The following is a 23,172-nucleotide window of genomic DNA, read 5'->3' on the forward strand; positions in this document are numbered from 1 at the left end:
TTCTTTTCTTTTCTTTTCTTTTCTTTTCTTTTCTTTTCTTTTCTTTTCTTTTCTTTTCTTTTCTTTTCTTTTCTTTTCTTTTCTTTTCTTTTCTTTTCTTTTCTTTTCTTTTCTTTTCTTTTCTTTTCTTTTCTTTTCTTTTCTTTTCTTTTCTTTTCTTTTCTTTTCTCTTTTCTTTTCTTTTCTTTTCTTTTCTTTTCTTTTCTTTTCTTTTCTTTTCTTTTCTTTTCTTTTCTTTTCTCTTTTCTTTTCTTTTCTCTTTTCTTTTCTTTTCTTTTCTTTTCTTTTCTTTTCTTTTCTTTTCTTTTCTTTTCTTTTCTTTTCTTTTCTTTTCTTTTCTTTTCTTTTCTTTTCTTTTCTTTTCTTTTCTTTTCTTTTCTTTTCTTTTCTCTTTTCTTTTCTTTTCTTTTCTTTTCTTTTCTTTTCTTTTCTTTTCTTTTCTTTTCTTTTCTTTTCTTTTCTTTTCTTTTCTTTTCTTTTCTTTTCTTTTCTTTTCTCTTCTCTTCTCTTCTCTTCTCTTCTCTTCTCTTCTCTTCTCTTCTCTTCTCTTCTCTTCTCTTCTCTTCTCTTTTCTTTTCTTTTCTTTTCTTTTCTTTTCTTTTCTTTTCCCTTCCCTTCCCTTCCCTTCCCTTCCCTTCCCTTCCCTTCCCTTCCCTTCCCTTCCCTTCCCTTCCCTTCCCTTCCCTTCCCTTCCCTTCCCTTCCCTTCCCTTCCCTTCCCTTCCCTTCCCTTCCCTTCCCTTCCCTTCCCTTCCCTTCCCTTCCCTTCCCTTCCCTTCCCTTCCCTTCCCTTCCCTTCCCTTCCCTTCCCTTCCCTTCCCTTCCCTTCCCTTCCCTTCCCTTCCCTTCCCTTCCCTTCCCTTCCCTTCCCTTCCCTTCCCTTCCCTTCCCTTCCCTTCCCTTCCCTTCCCTTCCCTTCCCTTCCCTTCCCTTCCCTTCCCTTCCCTTCCCTTCCCTTCCCTTCCCTTCCCTTCCCTTCCCTTCCCTTCCCTTCCCTTCCCTTCCCTTCCCTTCCCTTCCCTTCCCTTCCCTTCCCTTCCCTTCCCTTCCCTTCCCTTCCCTTCCCTTCCCTTCCCTTCCCTTCCCTTCCCTTCCCTTCCCTTCCCTTCCCTTCCCTTCCCTTCCCTTCCCTTCCCTTCCCTTCCCTTCCCTTCCCTTCCCTTCCCTTCCCTTCCCTTCCCTTCCCTTCCCTTCCCTTCCCTTCCCTTCCCTTCCCTTCCCTTCCCTTCCCTTCCCTTCCCTTCCCTTCCCTTCCCTTCCCTTCCCTTCCCTTCCCTTCCCTTCCCTTCCCTTCCCTTCCCTTCCCTTCCCTTCCCTTCCCTTCCCTTCCCTTCCCTTCCCTTCCCTTCCCTTCCCTTCCCTTCCCTTCCCTTCCCTTCCCTTCCCTTCCCTTCCCTTCCCTTCCCTTCCCTTCCCTTCCCTTCCCTTCCCTTCCCTTCCCTTCCCTTCCCTTCCCTTCCCTTCCCTTCCCTTCCCTTCCCTTCCCTTCCCTTCCCTTCCCTTCCCTTCCCTTCCCTTCCCTTCCCTTCCCTTCCCTTCCCTTCCCTTCCCTTCCCTTCCCTTCCCTTCCCTTCCCTTCCCTTCCCTTCCCTTCCCTTCCCTTCCCTTCCCTTCCCTTCCCTTCCCTTCCCTTCCCTTCCCTTCCCTTCCCTTCCCTTCCCTTCCCTTCCCTTCCCTTCCCTTCCCTTCCCTTCCCTTCCCTTCCCTTCCCTTCCCTTCCCTTCCCTTCCCTTCCCTTCCCTTCCCTTCCCTTCCCTTCCCTTCCCTTCCCTTCCCTTCCCTTCCCTTCCCTTCCCTTCCCTTCCCTTCCCTTCCCTTCCCTTCCCTTCCCTTCCCTTCCCTTCCCTTCCCTTCCCTTCCCTTCCCTTCCCTTCCCTTCCCTTCCCTTCCCTTCCCTTCCCTTCCCTTCCCTTCCCTTCCCTTCCCTTCCCTTCCCTTCCCTTCCCTTCCCTTCCCTTCCCTTCCCTTCCCTTCCCTTCCCTTCCCTTCCCTTCCCTTCCCTTCCCTTTTGTGTTTCACGGGGGGATGAATTCAAAGAGAAATGTTTTTTGTTTGTCTTTATATGCAGGTGAATGTAGCACATAATCCTCATTCAGAACGAAGACTCTCACACAGTTGAAAGAAAAGTTTGAATATCTTGCCCTGGTAGTCTTTGTGACATGAATTTCCTGAAGTGCTGATTAAGCTACATGCAATAATGAAAAATAAAGCAGATAAAGAAAAGAACTACTGAGCTTTTATCCAGTTACCCTAATTTTTTGTATGTGGCTTGATCATTTGTTAATGGTCATAGGTATTTAATATTCTACTTTAAGATCAGAGTTTATGTATTAATTCTTTATGCTGTAATCTTGGTCTGCATTTCTGGTGGGGGCGCAGAAAGCAAGGCAAAAACATTCATTCATGTGAATTGCCATCTCAGATCTAGAAATGGTCTGTCATTTTTGGTTTCAACAGCAAGGTGTTGCTAAGTGGATCTGGAAAAGCTTTAATTTCACATAGCTTCTCTGTAAGAACCAAATCTTTGGGGGCTTGATGGAAGGAAGAGACTTAACAAATTGTCCGTATTTTCTGCACTCAAGTAGCCACAGGCTCTTTCACTTGGTTATTTTTTTAGGCTTCAGATGAAATTCTTGTGGAATATTTTTAGAAATGCAGTTTCCCAACCCTCTGACCTTCCCATGTGAGCTGCTCCTGCCAAAAGAGAAAGGTCTTCATCCTCTGTCTCTGCTTAGAAGGACCTACCCAAAAGCCAGTTTTGGTGATTCCTAAGTCTCTTAATAGTTGAGTTCATCTCAGTGACCCAACAAGAAACTCTGCATTTTATTTTTGCTGGGGTTATTCTGTGCCGAGTCAGTTCCAAGATGCAGTAGTAATCAGTGATAATTGATGTGTAAGTCCTTTTGCAAATGGGGGAAAGGAACAGAGCCTTTTGGCTGGCTCCTTAATTGACTTACTCCATCTTGTAGAAACAGACATGTTATTTCATTATCAGTCTTAGTCAATGTAAGACTTCTGCCACTAAACTGTAATGTGTTTTCTCTGCCTCCTCATGATGTACGCATTTGGATCCTCTGTACTGGTGCTTATGGAGCTACAGAGTCAGCCACATTGATGGGGCTGAAAACTAACCCTGCCAGGAGAGAGAGAGAAAAAAAACAACTTACTGGACTTACTGATCCAATTGAATGTGCAGCTGCATAGGTGAGAAGAGCTGGCAGAAGGAAACAGTGGGCCATGCAGTGAACAACATGCCTCCTCACTTTTGACAGCAGTGCAGTGAGTGAGAATACACCATGAAGATGGCCTTTTCAAAGGATTATATACTCTCATCAATGTCATCAGTTAAAGCCTCCTTGCGAACAGAATTATGGCAGTTTAATAATTCCTGCAAATCACACTTTTAAGGACTATCTGCCTTAATTCCTATATTTGCCAATGGACTATCATTGCAGGTGGAACTAAGCCATAGTTCACATTTTTAACCTACTCAGAGAGTCCATAAGAAAGAACACTACATAAAAACTCTGTATTAAGTAGCTAGGAGACTGAAATGGGTGGAATTAATTTTTTTTTCCCATGCAAAGCAGGGATGGAGGAAAGGGAACAGCTTGGAGTGTTAATTTGTTCAGGTGAAATCCTGATGGGATTGGCAGAATGAAATTACTTCTGGAGCCTTAAGAAATCTTTTGTGATATGGAATTCGTATTTTCTGGCCTGCTAAAGAAATGGCATAACATAGGAACATTGAAAATATTAACTCTTCAGGAGGATGTAGTTGCACACCTACAGTAAGATCTTCACTCACTAAAACCTGAGGTAGAGGAAGGATCTTCATATGTGGTCAGCAATTTACATATTAAGAGAAGGAAGGAACTTAGTTCTGAACCTTTATTTTTAATGGTCTTTGTCTGGATGAGGACAATTGTGTATTTTAGCATTGGATTTGTGGATCTGAGAGCAGAAATAAATACTTTGCTTTTTGTCCTTCATCCATTTTTTCCCAAGTTTATGAACATTTCTAAATATTTCTCCAACCTCCTGCTCTGCTTCAGTGCTTTTCGTCTTGCTTGATTGTTGTTGCACAGTTCATTTCTTCCATGTTACTTAATGTTCTGCTTCTACTTTCGGTGGACATGCTAGAGACAACAGCGGCTTCTAATAGTAGTTAGCTTTCAAAGTGGCATTTGCCAGAACATAAAACTCTTTTACAGTTATGTCACATTTTGAGGCTGGGCCGGCCACTAACAACTGACAGACGCTCTCTACTAACCCCTCTCCCCTCCCAAAAGGGAAAAGGAAAGAGAACAAGAGAGAGAGAGACTTGACGGTTTGGAAAAGAAAACTAAAACAGCTTTAGTGAAACAATAACAATAAAAGAAGATATAATAATAAGAATAAGGAAATAATGAAATATATACGATATGTACAAATGTATACAAAACCAATACCGAACCCAACTCCTCCCACCCTGATGACAATACGTCCCCACCACGCTGCAGGGCTGGCACTGGGGCAGTCCCAGGCTGGACTTGGCAGCAGACAGGGATGGGATGCAGGAGCTGGACTCAGGCACTGGATTCAGAGATGCACGGATTGGGATCGACGACAGAAGAACAGACAGCGTCCTCCTCAGATGTCGGCCATCGAAGAAGAGAGGAAGAGACGAAGAGAGCGAGACCCTCGTGGTCTCTCAGCTTTATACTGAATATGACGTATATGGGATGGAATACTCTGTTGGTCAGGTTTGGGTCACCTGTCCAGTTCGCTCCTCCCTGTAGGTGCGACCCTTTTCACTCCCGGCACCCCAACATGGAGTACAAGATTTAGCAGTGACCTTGGTCACTATAAGAACAAGTATAAGCAAGGGCCTCTCTGCATACCGTTCCTTGGTACGAGCTATAAACATCAGGCCTTATCACTGCTAGAAGCAGTCACTGTCTAGAAAAACATGCTGCTGTTTCAGAAAATGCTGTTAGTTAGAGGAGACTTAACTGAAAAGTTAAAGCACTAAACCAGAATTAGTTCTGATTTAGCCCAAACCAGGACAAGTTATGTAAATTAAATGAAGCAAAACCTTTGGTGAGGAGAAATAGATAACATGGAACTATTCATAAAGTATGAATTTATACAATGGTTAGGATTGATGTTTGATTTCCGAAGTTTAAAAAAGAGCAAAAGATTAAACAGATTTGTATAACTATTATAAATATTTGTCCAATATACTTCTATGTTTACTGTGTGTGAAGTATTTAGGAATGATGATGCCAAGTCTTCCGTAGTCTTTCACTTTAATTTTACAAGCTTACAACCATTCAGCCAAATTTTCTTTCTTAGGCTGAATTTTTCTAGGGCACCTGGTCAAAAATTGTTCAATGTATTCAGAAAACACTGCTTACATAAACTGAGAATATCTGAAAAGAAGACTGACCTTTTCAAATAGGTCAACTTAATGTTTGAATGCTGTAAGGTGTTTAAATGTACAGTGAAAATGGACTTACAAGATATTCTAGAGAGAAAGAAAACGCAAACAAAAAATGCATGGATAAGGAGATGGTGTACATGAGTCTCTTGACAGATTCACAGAAGCTAGAAAAGCCTTGAGACAAAGTTATGACCCTCCTGTAGGACAAACACTGCAGTGGAATAGATTCCTGGGTTACTGAGATATTAAAACTTCTTTGCAGACCATCGCACAACTCTGTCCAGTGATGTTCCTACACAGGAAACATTATTGGCTGTTATTAACCTTTTAAAACGGTTCTTCATACCAGTTTAGTGAAGACAGGGTTGTAATGCCAGTGTGGATTCCCTGATAATGTCTGGCAATGTTACTGTGCAATTCTGCTCCAGGAATGAACACTTGTAGCACGAGTTAGTCAATGTTTTGATTCTGAGTGAAAAGGTTATGAAGGCAATAAAGACCATGGGGGAAAAGTGTTGAATTTTCACGCTTGACTAAGCGCCGATATGAAGGGCTGTGATTTTGCTTGCGTTTATAAGCCTATTTTCATTTCAGAGGGTTTTGATACATGTAACTGGGAGTGGAGTTTGACTAAATTATCATTTTAAGAATTATGCTGCGTCAGTGATCTGACAACACACTGGAAAGGTTAAATTGAGTGCAGATCGTTTAGCTTTAGTATGATGATTAATATCAAGTCATAGAAGCTAAGAAGACTAGTTTCAATTATTTACAGAAAATGCCCACAAGTCTCATGGGAACTCTACAAAGTAAAATAAAACCAGTTGACTGTGATTTTGCTCCCAAATGAACTAATCAGGTGATTGTGACCTTGAGACAGGGTCTCTCCTCCAGCTCTCCCTCCCCTCTCCTATGTACAGAACTGACATGCTCATCTATCTGCTTGAGAAATCCTTGATGCAGTTCATATTTAACATCATTATCAAAGGTCCTTTGCTTCCAGGCTTAGCCATTAAAATAGATGAGGTGGGAAATGCTGACATGATAGTTTTGCAAATGTTATCTGAGAGGTTTACATATATTATTAAACTCTTAATGAAGATGATGAAGAATTAGCCTATTAACAGCTCAGAATTAGGTATATGGCTGCATTAATTCTTTTTCCTCTTTTCTTTGATATTTCAGTGCTACGGCTATTGAAGGATGGTGCTGACCCTCATACGCTTGTTTCCTCAGGAGGCTCCTTGCTCCATCTGGTAAGAGTGATTGAAGATTAGTGTTAGTGACTGTGGATAAATATGGAGGGATACTGAGTAGCAGATTGGGCATATTAACGAAAAAAAAGGGTTAGCAATAATTTTTTATCACCGCTGCCCTGCATGGTGTTTATGATTGCATCCAGCTATGCATGTGAAACAAATGGTCATTTTCAAATTACTTACAAAAGGATGGATCATGTCATAGGAATGATAACTAACAAAGTAGAATGAAATGTTTTATTTATGAATTATCTGTACAGTAAGAAAGAACAAAGGAAGTACTGCTTGATTCCGAAGATAGAATTATACGGTTCAGAGATTCACAGATCCTATATGAAAAATACCATGATGTAACATCTTTCCTTTTGTTTTTGTGCATATTTTCTTACACCAGTTTCTTATATGTTGATAATTAACACATTATCTGCATTTAGTTTATCATTATTTGCATAACAATTTAGATTAAATAGCTGGAAGATAAAAGGAAAACAGTTTGTATACAATGACCAAAAGAGAAGCAAGATGTAAGGGCATGTGGAGGAAGGACTGACAGGCAGGCAGAAAGGAAATACTGCAGAGCCAATGGGAAAATGCCTCCTAAATTCCTAAGTCTTGTGATTCTTTACTTTGATCTGTGATACTTCAATTGGAGATACTTTCTATTCAATGTGAAATTATTTTAAGATTTTTAGATCCAACTTTTTTGCACAGTGCTGCTAAAATAAATGCGACTTCACAAATACAAGGGTGTACCAGATCTAGTGAAAAGTCTGCTGGAAGTATGTTTCATTTTAGAACAGTTGGATTAAGTTTCTCATAGTATTTACACAAAATGGAGCCATTTATTGATGAAAAAAAAAGGATCCTGTGATATTCATGGACTCCAGCACACTCATGACCATGCTTTTGCAAGATGTAGTGTTTCCCTTGAGTAATTAATCTGTGTTTTCCTCTTCCATGGCCATGCTGCTTACCAAGGAGCATTCCCAAAACTGAATCATTCCAAATCTAATCCTGTGTGAAAGCCCTAGGAGACAATCAGTGTGGCTGATGTGACATCTGTCTCACCGGCATTTTAAAATTGAAAAAAAAGAAAGATCCATCTTACGGATTTTAGGTTGCTTTATCTAGTTCAGCTAATACACACCTTTTAACTTCAGTTGAACTGTGTCTTTTTATGTTTCTTGATCTTCTGCATTATGCCTCAATTCACTGTCACATTCAGTATCTCTCCACTGGTACCTGCTGCTTCACAGGCACACATGCTTCCAAAGGAGGGAAAACTTACTGTGGTAAGAAATTTGCAGTAGAGAACTGTCTGCAACTTACTGCCTCAGTTTAGTCAGAATTGCTTCTAAGTACTCATAATTCATCTACAGGAAAAAGCTGGTCCTATTGGAGATAGGGGCAAAACTGATTTCAATGCAACTTGAACTTGACCCCTATTTGGGAACGGTACAGATAGGAGAGGAGAGTCATGATGCAGGGAAACAGATAAGCCAAGTTTATTTTCCTGCAAAAACTCAAAATAGTAATTTAAAAAATATTTTTAAAGCCCACTCAGATCCATTCTATCTACTAGTTTTACCACTGTAATTCTATGTAAGCTGCCTCTCCAAATGGGAGCCTGATCAGTGTTTATTCTTTCCAGTTGTAGGGTAAATGTTTTTATTCCAGATTGAATGGTAAATATATTTATCTTCACACACATTTTACTTAAAATCTGATTAATGATATAATTCCTTTTTCTTTTTTTGTTAACTTCCAAAATGTGATATATTTCTAATAAAAAATCAAATGTGACGCTCCATGAAGTTTCTGTTGCTATCTCTGTAGACAGTATCCCAATATGCTTGAATCTCAGGGAAGCCATGGGAGCTTCCAAGGCATTCATTGAAGTCTCCTTAGACTCCAGAAGAGGAGAAGTACCAAAAAAGAGACTACTTGCTTGAGTTGCCCATTCAGTGGGAAGCACATAGTGTCACATGAATTTGCACAGGCAATCACCCAACCCACCCTAGTTAAAAAGTACAGGAGTGCCAATTTTCTCCTGCAACTTTGACTGAGAGTGCTCAATTGCTTTGCAAAAACAGCAAGAAGCAAGAAGCAGCAGCAATTAAATTGCTGCTACAAATCTAGGCTGTTTTCAAACTGATAACTGATTGCAGAAGGCTCTGTATCTATTATTAATGCACAAAATGGCTCAATGGCATCTGTCACTTGCTTTGTATGAAAGCTGTTTAGAATTTTTTTTACTTAACAATGACGTGAAAATGTGATTGGTATGAGATTATGTTGATCTGTGTTATTAAATTCTTTCTGATTTGTTAAAATTTGAACATCGAACAGGTCAATGTAAGTTATACTGCTGGTACAATGAACGATATTGATATGACAAAACTTCTAGCTGTTTCTAGTGCTGTCAGATAAGTTACAAGCTAAAGGAAATACATCAGAACTTAATTTCTGTTCTAGAATTTAATGGTCAGTATGTTTGGAAATCATTTAAAGCAGGACTGCTTTTTAGCCTCGTAGAGTTTAATTTTCATCTTCCCAGTTATCTATATTTATGATCGCAGTTGTACATGCAGGTCCTACATTCAGTTGAATATCTCAGCTATATCTTGACTTCACAGTGGAATGCAGTTAAGCACTTTTCCTTCTTCCCCTTTCCTTTCAGTGTCCTGGCTTCCATGCCAAACTAATACAGATTAGAAAATTGGATGCCATGGTGTTGTTCCACACGTGATACAGACATAGCAAGATAATTATTTAGCTCTCACTTGCAAGTCATTTGCAGACTTCATTGCATTGGTACTCTCAGTGTACGTGTGTGCTTTTTGGGACCTTCCACAGCTTTAAATATTGGAAGAGGCATAGATATTAAGGATTATATTCAAAGCATCTAAGCATCTGACACAGAAAATTAGCCTCACTGTAGCCTCTCTCCAGTGGCAAAGGAGAGAGGATCCTTCTCTAAAGAGTTACTGGGATTATATATTAGGCCAGATTTAGGATCATAACTTAGATTGTCTGATTGTCTTTTAAAGTGTTATCCATAAGCACATCCATAAAAAGTCACAGATGTGACAGAGGAGTAAGCCCAAAACAGTGGCCGCCTTCTCTGACAAAATTAGTGACCCCTCTCATCAAACAAAACAAAATATACAAACACACATATGTGCAACACCTCCCCACCCCCCAGCCCCCAACACACCTTTAGTGTGCGGAGTATTTATCTGTCAGAGAGACTTGAATAGGAATCAGTATAGTTAGTGGGTTGGAAACGGGAGTGGGTATGGAGAGGTGTGTGTTATTGCTATGAACTGCACAAAAGGCAGAAGTTCATGTACGTGTGGACATATGTGTGGGTGTACATATACTGAGTCACCACTACTCATGATGTGATCATCATGCACTGATGCCTGTGCACTGATTTGGAATGACAATACTGAACAGAAAGAAAACCCCTCATCTTTACTGTAGATTTCAGCAGACATCATACTGTGCTTTTTCACAGTCAGTAAAGGATTCTGTGGATCATGCACATGGAACTTGTAGTCTCTACAAAGGTATTTCTATAGATTCATCAGCTGTTGTCCCTCACAAACACATCAGTGTAACTACAGTGTGTCATCTGCTCCATTTAAATGATAAACGCAGCAAAAATTGTGTGTAATAAATTCAGTTGTACACTGAGTGAAATACCATCCCTAATCTGCTCTTCTCTCTTCTAGTGTGCCCGCTATGATAATGCCTTTGCTGCAGAAATCCTAATTGACAGAGGAGTAAATGTTAATCATCAAGATGAGGATTTTTGGACATCAATGCATGTAGCCTGTGCATGTGATAATCCTGATATTGTCCTGCTACTGCTACTAGTAAGTAAAGCAATCCGGTGCATTGTGTGCTTGAAAAGGAAACAGAATATGACACCACAAGGTCTGAAACTACTGTATGAATGCAATATATTACTACTAATCGTATCAGTGAAAGCATATATTGTGTTTATTTTTTTCTTGATGTTTTGGTGCTCAGGATTTTTAGAAGGCATATAGTGAGGCATTTGTAGATCTTCAATAAGAATACAGTATAAACAGCAATGTCAAGTCTGTTCTATCTCTTCCCGGTGGTCAGGAGCTTATATCTATGGTAAGCACTCAGTCCCAAATGGGATATTCAGATAATTTCTTTTCTCTTCTCCTTGTCACTTTCTGTTAAGGGTTGAATTCACAGACAGACTTATAAAAAACTCCTTCTTAAGAGCAAGTATTCACTCCATTGTACTCAGTATTCATAAAGAAGTGTTTATGGACATGGTCAAAATGAGGCCAATTTAATATTTAACTAAACATCTTTGACTTTTTGAAGCAGAGTTCACCCAATATAGTAATAGATACAGCATTCAGCCTTTGTAGAGAATAGCTTTGTTCATATTGTGCTTCCATTCCTAGGATCACAGCCTCTAGTTTTACACCAGAATATTAATGTAGCTCTTTCTCCCAGCTAATTTCATATCGCTCTTTAAAACTGTAGTACAGAAACAGTTTGCAGTCTGACTTACAGTTTTTTAGTCTATTTGTGTAATTTTAAAATTTATATGTTTTTAATAGGTTGTTGCGAGTAGATTAGCATTTTTTAGCTTACTTATAACAGTATTTCAATGTTACAGGTAAAATGAAGGGAGAAATATTTTAAAGACTATGTACCTGATAATAGCTTCCATGAAATCATTTTGGGAGATTGTTTAGTCCGATCCCTCTGCTAAGAGCAGAGCCAGCTGCAGCAGCTTGCCCAGGACCGTATCTCCAAGGATGGAAAGTCCACAAGCTCGCTGGGCAATCTGCACAGAATAAAAGGGGTTTTATTAGGTTTAAACAAAATCTCCTGTGTTTCAGTTTGTGCCTATTGTCTTTTGTCCTTTCACTGAGCACCACTGAGAAGAGCCTAGCTCCATCTCTACTCCCTTCATCAGGTATTTACAGACATTTTTAAGACCTGCCTGAGCCTCCTCAAGACTGAAGAGTCCCAGCTACCCCAACATCTCCTTGTATGACAGATGCTCTATCTAGTCCCTTCATCATCTTTGTAGCTCCTTTGCAGGACTCACTGCAGTACATCCATGTCTGTCTTCTACTGAGGAGCCTGCAACTAGTGCCTCACCAGTGGTGGGCTCTCACCAGTGCCCAGGCCTGCAGGCAATGCAGTCCAAGAAATCTATGGCCTTCTTTGCTGCAAGGGCACATTGTTGGCTCATGCTCAACTTGTTGTCCTCCAAGTCCTAGTCCCAGAAGTATTTTGTGTGGGAAGGTGTCTAGGTAGACAGTAGGAAATACTAAAAAAAAGAACATAGCCTAAATTTTGTCCTTCAAAATAGTCATCTTGTAGGGAAATACCTGCCTCTGCTTGAAGGTAATAGCTGGGAACACTGTTCTGGATCTGTATACCTACACTAGGTCAGTGATGGGAAGGGGAGCTTTTAACAAATGTGATACTGATTAGAGCTCCCTTGGGCTTTTGAGGACTTGAGTCCAAATGTCTCCTAGAGAAAAGTCAGATCAATGTCTGTCTTCTCCCAGAAGGATGTTTCACTAGACCGTTAGACAGATTTCATATTGCGGTTATTTTCTTAAGAATGCTTTGGTGCTTACTTGCTAATGCTAAAGCATAATCAGCAGGTTAAGTAGCATCAAGAGAGATTAATGTGATAGTTTACACCTTAGACCTGTTGTTTCAGGCTTTCTTGATTACATGTGAACTCTTTCTGAAATACACAGATATGCTCCCTTCTAGCAAATATGCTTCATTTTATAGAAAACAGGGTGACTAATTTCCTATATTACATTAGAAAATAAATGAAAAATGAAATCACACAGAATCGTAGAACGTTAGGAGTTGGAAGGGACCTTGAAAGATCATCTAGTCCACCCCTCCTGCCAGAGCAGGACCACCTAGAGTATCTTTTATTCAGTTCAGAATTAGTGATACCTTCCTTCTCTTCATCTCAGTTTTGAATTCCTATGTTTCAACCCTTATTTGAAATCAGAGGAGGTAACTCTTGAAGGTTTTCTTGTATAGACTCTAATTCCATTGCACCAAATTGAAAAGAAGTTCTGAGTGGAGAGCTTTTTTTTCCAAAAATGCTGAGTCCTTCATAACCATGTGTTGTGCTTTTGAATTGCCATGACAACTTTAATGAAACAAAAGGGGGTTTGGTTGTTGTTTTGTGTTTTTTAAATAACATAAAACTCATTGTATTTAGAATCTCATAAGTCAAAGCCATCATGTTGAATTATACTTCTTGAAATATATGAGTGTGCTGTATCCAATTAGAGTGGCACCAGAAGCGAATAGTCTTCAGTAGTAGAGGGCATAATCTTCTTTTCTTCAGTGTAATGAGTTATAGTAGTATGATTTTGAGTCAACGACTATGCTAACTATAATGTAATGCCATGTACCTGAAGGAATTACTGTAGCTACTCTCTGACCTTCTGTAAATGGCATGCGCTTCACCAAAACCTTTGTGTGGAACCTGGAACTACTCTTGCTCTGCCCTGTCATTGCTTCTTCCAGTCTGTAACTTTGGTTTTAACATTAATCTGTACGAGAACTGCTCTGTTAATCTCAGGATTCTGATGGCCTCTGAGGCTACATCTGCTCTGGAAAACCAGAAAGAGGTGTCCTGGAGTCTTCCTGGATGCTGGACTGCAATCGTCTGTACTAGTAAACTCTGATGTGTCTTTTGCATGTGCCATTTAGATTCCTTCCAGACAATTCCCTGGCATGGTTTTGAAGCTGGAAAGTCTCAGGGACCAGTCTGTATCCAGCTGTCACACTGCAGAAGTTAAGTCTTTACTGGACTAAACAAGGACTCTTCCACGCCAGCTGGCTTCAATGCCTAGGGTTTTCCCAGGTCAATTTGATGTAATACTAGAGATAAAGCCTTTGTCATGCTTGGAATGTCTGTTTTCTCAGCTTTTCTATTACAAGTCTAATTAGGTCCAGTAAATGTACAATGCAACGTGTGTAAATCTAATTTGCCGTTCTTAGTGCGTGAAATAGTACTGCTTACCTAACCACAGTTGTCAGATGTGTTCGGTAGGAGTATCCCATTCTAGACATTGTCACTACTCTTGGCAAACAAAGGATAAAACTTCCAGAAGGTAATATTTTCTCTCTTGTATTATCATGAACTGTTCAATGTATATATTTTTGCAGCCTGTGTATCCTTTGCATTCTGCAAGTACTCCTAAACTGATGAACAAATTAGAACAGAGAAGTTCACCTACAGAAACTCTTGTATTGTGGGAATCTCTTGTAATGTGGGGAATTTCCAGAAATACTGAATGCTGTGCCGTTGTCGACATTAATTGTAACAGATGGGGTTGAGCAGGGCACTTGTAAAATTTTCCGTGCCCATTTTTGTAAGAAGCCAAATGTAATAAAAACTCATGAAGTATTTCTACCCAGGGTTATATACAAAAAATATTTTTCAGCCCTCATCATTTGAATGTTGCTTGATTTAGTCCTTGTTTATTACAAGCTGTCTTCTTCTGAAGGTTCTAACTATCTTCTGATAACTTGGGATAAAAAGGTAATCTGATATATTAAAGTTTCAGTAAGCAGGGGTCCATCCGTAAGGATTTTTACAGATAGTGTTTGAATTGTCTATATTATTTGCAATAACTTTTGATAAGTTTGGCCACATTTTAGGCAGTCAGCACTTTTTAAGGCAGAATGTCCTTGACTACATAAACAATAACTTTATGCTTTCCCTTCTGAAGTGGCAATAATAAACAAAGTATTGTGGCAGAGAAAGGGAAATATTCTTAGGTAAGCAATAGTTTTTGAACCTTGACGTTAATGCTGCCTTTAATAACATTTGACAAAGTGAAGATGGAAATGGACCTTGGAGTGTAGTATTTTTCACAACTCTGAACTGCCTTTGTGTGAGCATTTGATACTAGGAATTACTTTGCCTTGAGGTTAGAGTGTTTCATGGTCCATGTCTAATGTGTAGCATGAGCCTGGATAATGCTAATAAGAGCTACAGGCAGCTTCTATTATGCCCCTATTTTTAGTTGGAAGAGAAAATAACACTTTGTGTACCCTTTTAGATTTATATTAGAATTACTTTTAGACAAATATTTCTTCTGGATTGACTTTACAAAATAGACAACGCCATATTATCTGTTTTGAAAATGTGAGCTAAAAGATAACAGCATGTTCCTTTAATTGAAACCTGTGCAAATTCTGATTCCTAGAAGACTGTCATAGATGACAGTGGAAGTTTCCTCAGTAAGGACTTAAAAATGTTTCCTGAAGGGAAAGCAGAAAAAAAAAAAAGGAATGTAGAATATATGTAGATCCCAGAAGGCTATTAATGAAGACTTAATTAGGCATGCCCAGTTTCTGATTTTATCCCACTTTTGGTGGTCTTCACGTTTCTCTGGCTGAGACGAGATAGCTTAGCTGTGGTAACTCACTATTTCTGTCCTCTGGTAGATAGCAAAGACAAAAGTAAAGCTCGTTAGCACTGAGAGCTAGGAGGGACTGTAGCTGTTTGTAATGTGATAATCTGCTATCATGTCCTGTTAGAAGACTATTGGAATTGTAGGCACTGTTTTGGAATAAATGCAGAATGAAATGCTTGAAGCTATTTCTTTCCATCCCAACATTTTACCCAAGGTGTGGTATAGCTTTCCAGGGACATATTTATGTATTCTCCATTTTGTAGCTGTCAGCAAGGGCGGGGGGCGTTGGACGGTACAGCCAGAAAATATATCCCGTGTCTGCTAAATACTCAGCCAATGAAGAACTTGCCCCCGAGGCAGCTGCTAGCACATGAGGAAATGCAGAGATCAAAGGTAATCCATAGAGGGCTGCTTGCCATACATGCAATTGAGGTGATTAAGGTCAGATTCGTCAATCGTTGCCTGACCACATCAGCGTTGGGAGTTTTCCCCTTGGGAGTGGGGACTGTTTCTGTGGGTGATGTATGAAGGAGGCTCCTGTAGCAGGCTGAGGAGAGGCTGAAGTGCTTTTCATTTAAGAACAGAGATGCATAGGCTTGTGTACATTTGTGCCCACATGAAATCTCCAAAAGGATATGAAAACCCACCAGATTTGTTAGAAGTATCTGCTCTGTCTTGCCTCACGGCCTTTTGAAGGCTCAGGACTGGACAAGCTGACAGCAGTTCCGTTGGGTTGGGGTGTATTACTTCTCCGTCATCCCTGGGTACAGTGCGACATTGTATTTTGCATTAATTTCCTGTTCTTTTTTTTAATATTGAATTGAAACATTAGCTGAGACTTGTAAATTAATATCCAAAGTGCTTTGTCCTGTTCTCTGCTGCTGGAGTTGCAGAATGTCCAAGCCCTGGCAGGTGGATATTGCTCGCCTTTGCTAGTTGGCAGAAAGTGTTTAGTCCACTCTGTATCACTTGAAATGGCTGTAGCTTTACACTGATACCCATCGCTTGCAGTCCAATTGTTCCTCCACAATATACACTTTCTAGCTTCAAATACTTTTAATTGCTAAGAGTGGTTAACCTTCACTTGTGTATTATTCAAGCTACCATCTGATATAGTAACATTCACACTGTTGCAGTTTAGTAAGTAAATTAACCTTGGCTTCTCAGGCAGTAGGTTATATAGATGAAAATACCACTTTGTAGAACCTTGCTTTTTCTTTTTCTCTTCATTGTTCTTTGCTCTGGCAGTATTATTTATTATGAATTTTCTGCTCTAAGAATCAGCACTGGATCATTAAAAAGGCAAAGAAGGTCAAGCTGTTCAGCTGCCCCACTTCCTCCCTTCTGTTCCTCCACCCCAAAGCATTTGAAAATCAAATGGAAAAAATATAACTGGTCAAATTCTGATTCATGTCTCTGCAATTCCATGATATATTTAATTGGATCCTGACCCACTGTTTTGTCTCCATTTTTAAAACATGGTGTTTAGGTACTTATTAAAAGATTCACAATCATATTGAGCTCCTTTTCTCAAGATAACCATGATTGTCTTATGAACTACAGGTTACTTTATGACTTCAGAGCCACTTCAGAGCATGTCACGGGTAATTCATCATTGAGCTGTACTGTTGGGCACACACACTGATCGTTGATAGTTGTGAGTTTTCTTTTTTAATGTATCTTTGGTTTTGGTTTGGGGAGCAGTTCTTTTCCCTCCTCCCCACTCCCAAATAGTCATGGAATCTTTCAACGTTGATTGACCTAAAGTTGAAAGCAGCAGAGAAAAAGAAAGCAGGTGAGATTGATTTTTGTAGTGTAATTCACTTTATTTTACCATCATCAGGAGGCACCCTTTAGTGGGCAACATGAATGTAATGTTTTCACCATCTGTAATACGGATCTGGTCAGGTGAAACTAAGAAGGTGGAGACAGTGTTCTAGTGTTTGTACAGCACTTTGCACAGTGGAGATTTATTCTTTCATAGACCTGAAGACATTACTGTAATAAACATAGCAGTTAATTAAATAGAATGGCAGAGAACAGTACCATATCCTCAGGAATTTTTACAAGTAGAAAAAGGAAAATGGGAGTAGAAAGATATTCTTATATTTTTTTCACTGACCTTACTAGGAAAAGCAAGTGTAACTACTGTCTGACAACCAATTAAATGTGTTTCATCATGTGCTTTTTGGAACCTAGAATTGAAGCACAAAATGCAATTCTGGCTGAAAGTACAATTGTTAAAAAAAAATTGAGTCTGAATATATTTTTCTCTCTCTCCTCTTTTTAAGATCTTAGGAAAATCTGTGCTCAGTGGTGTGCCAAAGAAAGTTAAGCTCAAATCATTCATTTACAGTCACCAACAGTAGATGAACAGTGTTAGTTAGAGTATTTGAACAGTATAATGCTATCCACTGTGTGCGTAATTCAAATTTGCTGATCCACTTCTGCAAAATTCTTTATGCCATGAGAATAAACCATGTGACATGACACTAATGGAACACTGAAAATCAAATAGGAGGAATATAAAGAATACCAGATATTTCCAGTAAGACTGAAATATGATTTGTCCTTCAAAGAGAAGATCTTGATATATTATTACTTAATATTTCCTCAGTTCTGGGGATAATTTTTACAGAAATGATAACATCACAGTATCGACATCTCAACATTTCATATAGAGAGATGGGGGAAAAAAGTTTAACATAGGATTTGTTTTTGCATAAGATTAAAAGGCCATTTCTAAATGTTTCTGTGATTTTGGAGTTAGTTTTACGAGTGTTAAACCAAATTAATTTATTTGAATTCGTGACTGTCAACTTTGTTGGACTGAAATTGAAAACAGTATTTCATTCATGCTGTATTTTTTAGCTAGGTTGACTGGATGTAGTTTTAAAGGTTATCAAGTAACTTCAGGGCCAGCTTCTCACTGGGAACTAAACTACACTTACAAGAATTTTTGGTAGAAGACAGTGAAAAAGTATCAAGAAATACTGCATAAACGTTTTCCCCAAAATGTTCACGCTGGTAAAAAGTGAAATGGGTAATCAAGCCTTGTGCTGGGGTTCCAGCTTGGGACTTAAACTTTATTTTTTTCTCATAAGCCACATAGCTTCCTCTTAGCTTTATCAACTGTATCTGTCCTGCTCTGTCTTCTTGTAGCCTGGACTGTTGCTCAGAGTGCAGTTCTGTGTCGTACTCCTTCAAGTCCTTGTGATTGTTAGGATATCTGTGTTATCCAGAAACTTCTGTCTTCCTTTGTCCTTATATTCTTGGGCTCTCAAATTGTTGCCAGAGAAGGATTTTGGTGCAAAGATGGTGTTCCCAGGAGGTGCTGGGTCTTCTAGGCCACCACAACAAAAACAATAGCAGAGTATGTGCAGTGTGGAGCTTACTGCGGAAGACGTGGGATGAAACGTGGATTTCACAGTCTTCATCTCAAGGAGCTGAGATACTTGAAAAGTAGTATTTAAAGCCCTGGATCTACATCCTCAGCAGGTACCCCATGCCTTACAGGTCACATGTTGGAGAATCTGGTGAAGTTGTGTTTTAGACATGTGGATGGAGGCTGTTTTTATCACACTACAAACTGGGTGCAAAAAATATCATTTATATGGGAGCAATACAGCTGTGTCTGTATTCTTGTGACCTCCAAAAGTATATGAGATTGTCTTGGAAGGGTAGAGATTCTCTATACTTGCCTGTGTTTGTCCTCGTCTTAGTGTGACAAAAAATAATTCAAATTTGTAAATTGTAAATTATCTATTTTATTTCTAAAGCTTCTCACTCATCAGAGTACTGAAGAGCTGTTTGGATTTTCAGTGCAAATCAATCAATCAGTAGAATTAAGTTGTTATGAAAATTTAACTTTCTCTATATTGAAACGGTGATTCTACAAAAAGGCCATTATATGCTGCATAAAGGAAAGAATACAGAAGAAACTGCAGAGAATATACCATTAGACAGAATATGATTATGCAAGTTCAAACTTGGCCATCTGAACAATTCCACTCTACAAAACACAGAGCAAAGCGCTATGTAACATTTTGCAGCTCTCATCCAAAAGTCCAGCACCTTAAGTGTAATGCTGGGCTACTGGTGAAGGCAGGACATCATCCTCAGATTTTTTTTCTGAATATGCTTGAATGTCACCTATTTGAGTGCCATGAGCTGCCCTGATGCCATTCAGCTCATGAATCACAGAATCACAGAATGGTAAGAGTTGGAAGGGACCTCTGAAGATCTAGTCCAACCCCCCTGCTAATGAACCCTGATAGGATTCTATTTTTATATGGGGCTTTTGGAAACACTTATCTAAAAGCCTTCCACTAGCGCTGCTGCATTTTGGCTGACAAGATAAAACCTGAGTATACTCAATTAGCCAAATTTGATTCCAGTGTTAGTATTAGTTGAATGCTTTAACTTCGCCTGCCTCTCTACTTATGGAATTTGTCAGTTATTTAATCCTTTCCTCGTTTAGTCCCAACTTTTTTGGTAGACTTCTTAATATTATTTATGGGATGCCTACTTTTGATTTTAGTGTAAAATCCCTTTTCCAAAATCAGATACAGTTTTATGGGAAAAAATTACAGGAACAGATTTACTGGTGGGAGTAGAAAGGAAGTCTTATGGGGCTGTAACTCTGTTTTCCGGTTCCCTACACACTCATTATGGCATGTGTCTGAAGTCGTGTAATCAGACAGCAGTTGCACAATTGTTTTGCCCTTGCTCTTTGTGACTGCATCAGACTATTTTTAACAAGCAGGGATGAACGATCAAAATGCCATTATCTTCAGAATTTAATGAAAGATCTTTGTCTTGCATAGTTTCAGAAACAATTAAAGCAGAACAAATAATTGCTTCCTCAAAAAAAAAGTAATTCTGCCCTCCCACTCAGTCTTGCTTAATATGATTTCTTCCTTTGAGTCAATATAAGAAGAAGCAGTAAAGAGGAGAGAATGAAGAGCAGTTAGAGGTCAGGAGGGGACAGGGGATAACAGTTTAGAGTATAAATGAACATGTGGCATAGAAGAAAAATTATCTGTCTGTCTTTCTAGAGGCAGTTATCAATATCTCATAGTTGTAAGAAACTTTAAATAGAAGTGGTTTTTTATGATAGCTGTGAGTATCTGTTTGAATTCACTTGCAGTTTGCAGAGACTGGTAGATGTGCAATGAGTGTAGAAGGGACCTTCCAGAGAGTGAGCTGAGGTAGATTACTAGGTGAAGGCTATCAATGAGTTGCTGAACACCAGATGGCAACACTTGGGGGAAACTATAGAAATATTAGTCTTTCTCCTTTAAGACTGGGAAAAGGTATGAAGCTAGCTCATGATGCAGCACTAAAGGTGGTCCAAGGAGAGATAAGAACAGGAGCCTAACTGGATACAGCAGCTTTGTCTTTGAGTGTTACCATGAGAGTAATGAGATAGCCTAGTAAAAAAATGAGGATAATGTGATGAGAAAAGAAAAAACATTGGAAACTTCAAATGGCAGAAGAAGTAGCCAGTGAAATAGAATCTGCAGTTCACAGTACAGAGAATGCTAAATCATTGGATGAATCAAAGTATTTTTCCACAGGAAGCAGTCCCAGAAAGTAAAACCTGTCTTCAGACATAAGACAGTGATTTTGTCTGAAGAGTCTGTAAATACTTGTTGAATGGCTAGAAATCACCAAGAACTCTGTGGACAAGAGTAGGAGCATTGAATCTTTCTGGCCAAGACCTCACAAAGAAAAGTACTGCTCACTAGCAGAAACATCATGAACTGTAGGAACTGCCTAACAGTAGCACTACTCAATACTAGTTTCAGATGATATAGAATATAGCATAATATACAAGAAGAAGATAGAACTTAAAAGATTTATCTTATTAAAGCGGGGACAAGAGAACATGAACAATAATAAAGAGATTTAGTTGCCAGTGCAAATTAGGAGGTAAAAATTAGAGGTTGTTAGCCTGGACTACGAGTTGGGGGCCTGGCTATTCTTGAATACATTTAATAGATGAGAATAAGGAATCAGTCTAAGAAGAGACATGGTTTTAAACAACAACATAAAAAAACCAACACACACACCACACACGCACACCCCTCCAGGGGGTGCCAGAAAGTACCTGCTTTTTGATTTTGGAAAACTTTTGGGATTGGAGGAGGGACTTATGACATACAGCAGTGCTAGTAACCAGCTGATCTTCAATAAATATAGTTTTGTGCTATGAAGAAGATTGTTTGGGGATATTCCACCACTGGGGAATATTTGTAGAAGGTGAGATTAATTCTTTACACCCCCCTGCTTGAATCAGTGACACAATCACTCTGTGAGTTGCTTTAATGGAGTAGCTAGAGAATATGAGGAAAACTGTTAGTTAAATTAGAGAAGTGAAAAGCTGCTTGGTAGTTAAGAACTTGGTAACAACAAGACAACAGCCTAGGTCTTAAGAGAGAAACTATGGGCCTGGGAGTTATGGCATTTCTTTGGCATTGGTCCTACAATGCTATTTTATTTAGCATTTTCAGTGATAACCTTGGGAGGAAAAATAGGAGCATGATAATGAAATATGCTGATGATAAAGCTGCAATGCCTTGTCAATTAGGATGAGGGTTAGAATGTCACGCAGAAAGAGTAGGATATCTTTGAAGACTTCAGTAATAAAAATGGGCTGAAATTTAAGTGTGCAAAGAACAAGGTCATGTTTTGAGTTATGAGTAACAGGCATTTCTGTGATACGCTCGGGAATAATCAGTTGGAAATAAAGAAAAAGACCTTGGAGCTTTAGTCAATTGTAAGTTGATTATATGCTACAAGCATGTAGCTGCCAGTAGGGAAAAGAGATTCTTGGATTTGTCAGAATGAAGATGTTTCCAGTCAAAAGGGAAAAGTGTTGTTGCTACTGTACAAGGAATGACAGCCTGCAGTTAACTATATTCAGCCATGTTTGAGGATGCTCATTTGTACCAAAGCAAACTGCAAAGATAAACAGGGGAAGAGAAAGGTAAATAGGGGAAGAGAAAGCCTATTTTATGAGAAGGGGCTAAAAATAATACGTTTAACTTAAATAATAATAAAAAAAAATATCGAAACAGGGAGGTTGTAAAAATTTCGGTAAATGTATCAGGATAGAGGAGGTAAAAAGAGCTGTTAAAGCCTGAAGTTACTACTGGCATGAAAAGAAATAATTATAAAATGTCCAGGAATAAACTTAAGACAGAAATTAAACTAACTTTTCTGAATGTTAGGAGATATAAGTTAGAAAACAGCATTCCATGCAGGAGTAATAGGGGATAAAAACCCCACCCTGATTGGCTTTAAAATTGATCTTGTAGTTGCGAATGAGATTATATGTTATGTGTTTACCTGCATTATCAAAGTAATGCCTCAGGAGATCCATTTTAGTATTACATTGCCACATACATCTGTTCAGAGGGCTGTGTAGATATGATTATCCTGGTTGTGTGCTTAAAATAATAAAGTTACATACAGACGATATTAAAAGCTATACTTTTGTGAACAGCAAATAAAGTTATGTGGTGGATATTTGAAGCGTGTCAGATTATGACTAAATTTCTATGGCCCAAAAACAGGCAGGAGAAAAATTCATGGAAGAAGATAATTCAGAAAGAGACATTAGACATGTTAACTACCAGGAAAACCTTAGTGCTTTTCAAGAATTTGAAATTATTTTGGTTTTTTAATATACTGTTTCCAGACATTTAAAAAGAAATGGCATAATGGGTAAGCAGTATGAAATCGGGGGGGAAATAATAAAGGGCTTTTTTTTTCTCAAGAAAAGAAACCCGAAGGCCACAAAAGATTAGGAGTATAGTCAGTGGTGGTAGGTTGAGAATGGTATTTAGATCTGCATGTAATTGATTGTGTGTCTCAGCAGTATTTGTAAGAGAAACTGCGGATTGGTTCATAAACCTGAATATTGTCTCAATAAGGTGTATGAAAAGGCCAGAATATCAGAAATATGCCAGTGAAGGGGCTTGATTAATCAAGGAAATGATAAGAATTAC

The 23,172-nt window shown here is 39.0% G+C and overlaps 1 protein-coding gene across 1 annotated transcript in view; it reads left to right on the forward strand.

The window, feature by feature from the left end:
* Positions 1 to 23,172, forward strand: part of MYO16 (myosin XVI) — a 299,406-nt gene that overhangs the window by 24,365 nt on the left and 251,869 nt on the right. Inside the window, exons 2-3 of the mRNA XM_086482083.1 lie at positions 6,610 to 6,680; positions 10,421 to 10,564. Coding sequence (XP_086338209.1) covers positions 6,610 to 6,680; positions 10,421 to 10,564 — 215 coding nt within the window. The remainder of the gene's footprint in view (positions 1 to 6,609; positions 6,681 to 10,420; positions 10,565 to 23,172) is intronic.

Source organism: Leptosomus discolor, chromosome 1 (assembly GCF_034619465.1).
Source record: "Leptosomus discolor isolate bLepDis1 chromosome 1, bLepDis1.hap2, whole genome shotgun sequence".
NCBI classification, from domain to species: Eukaryota; Metazoa; Chordata; class Aves; order Leptosomiformes; family Leptosomidae; genus Leptosomus; species Leptosomus discolor.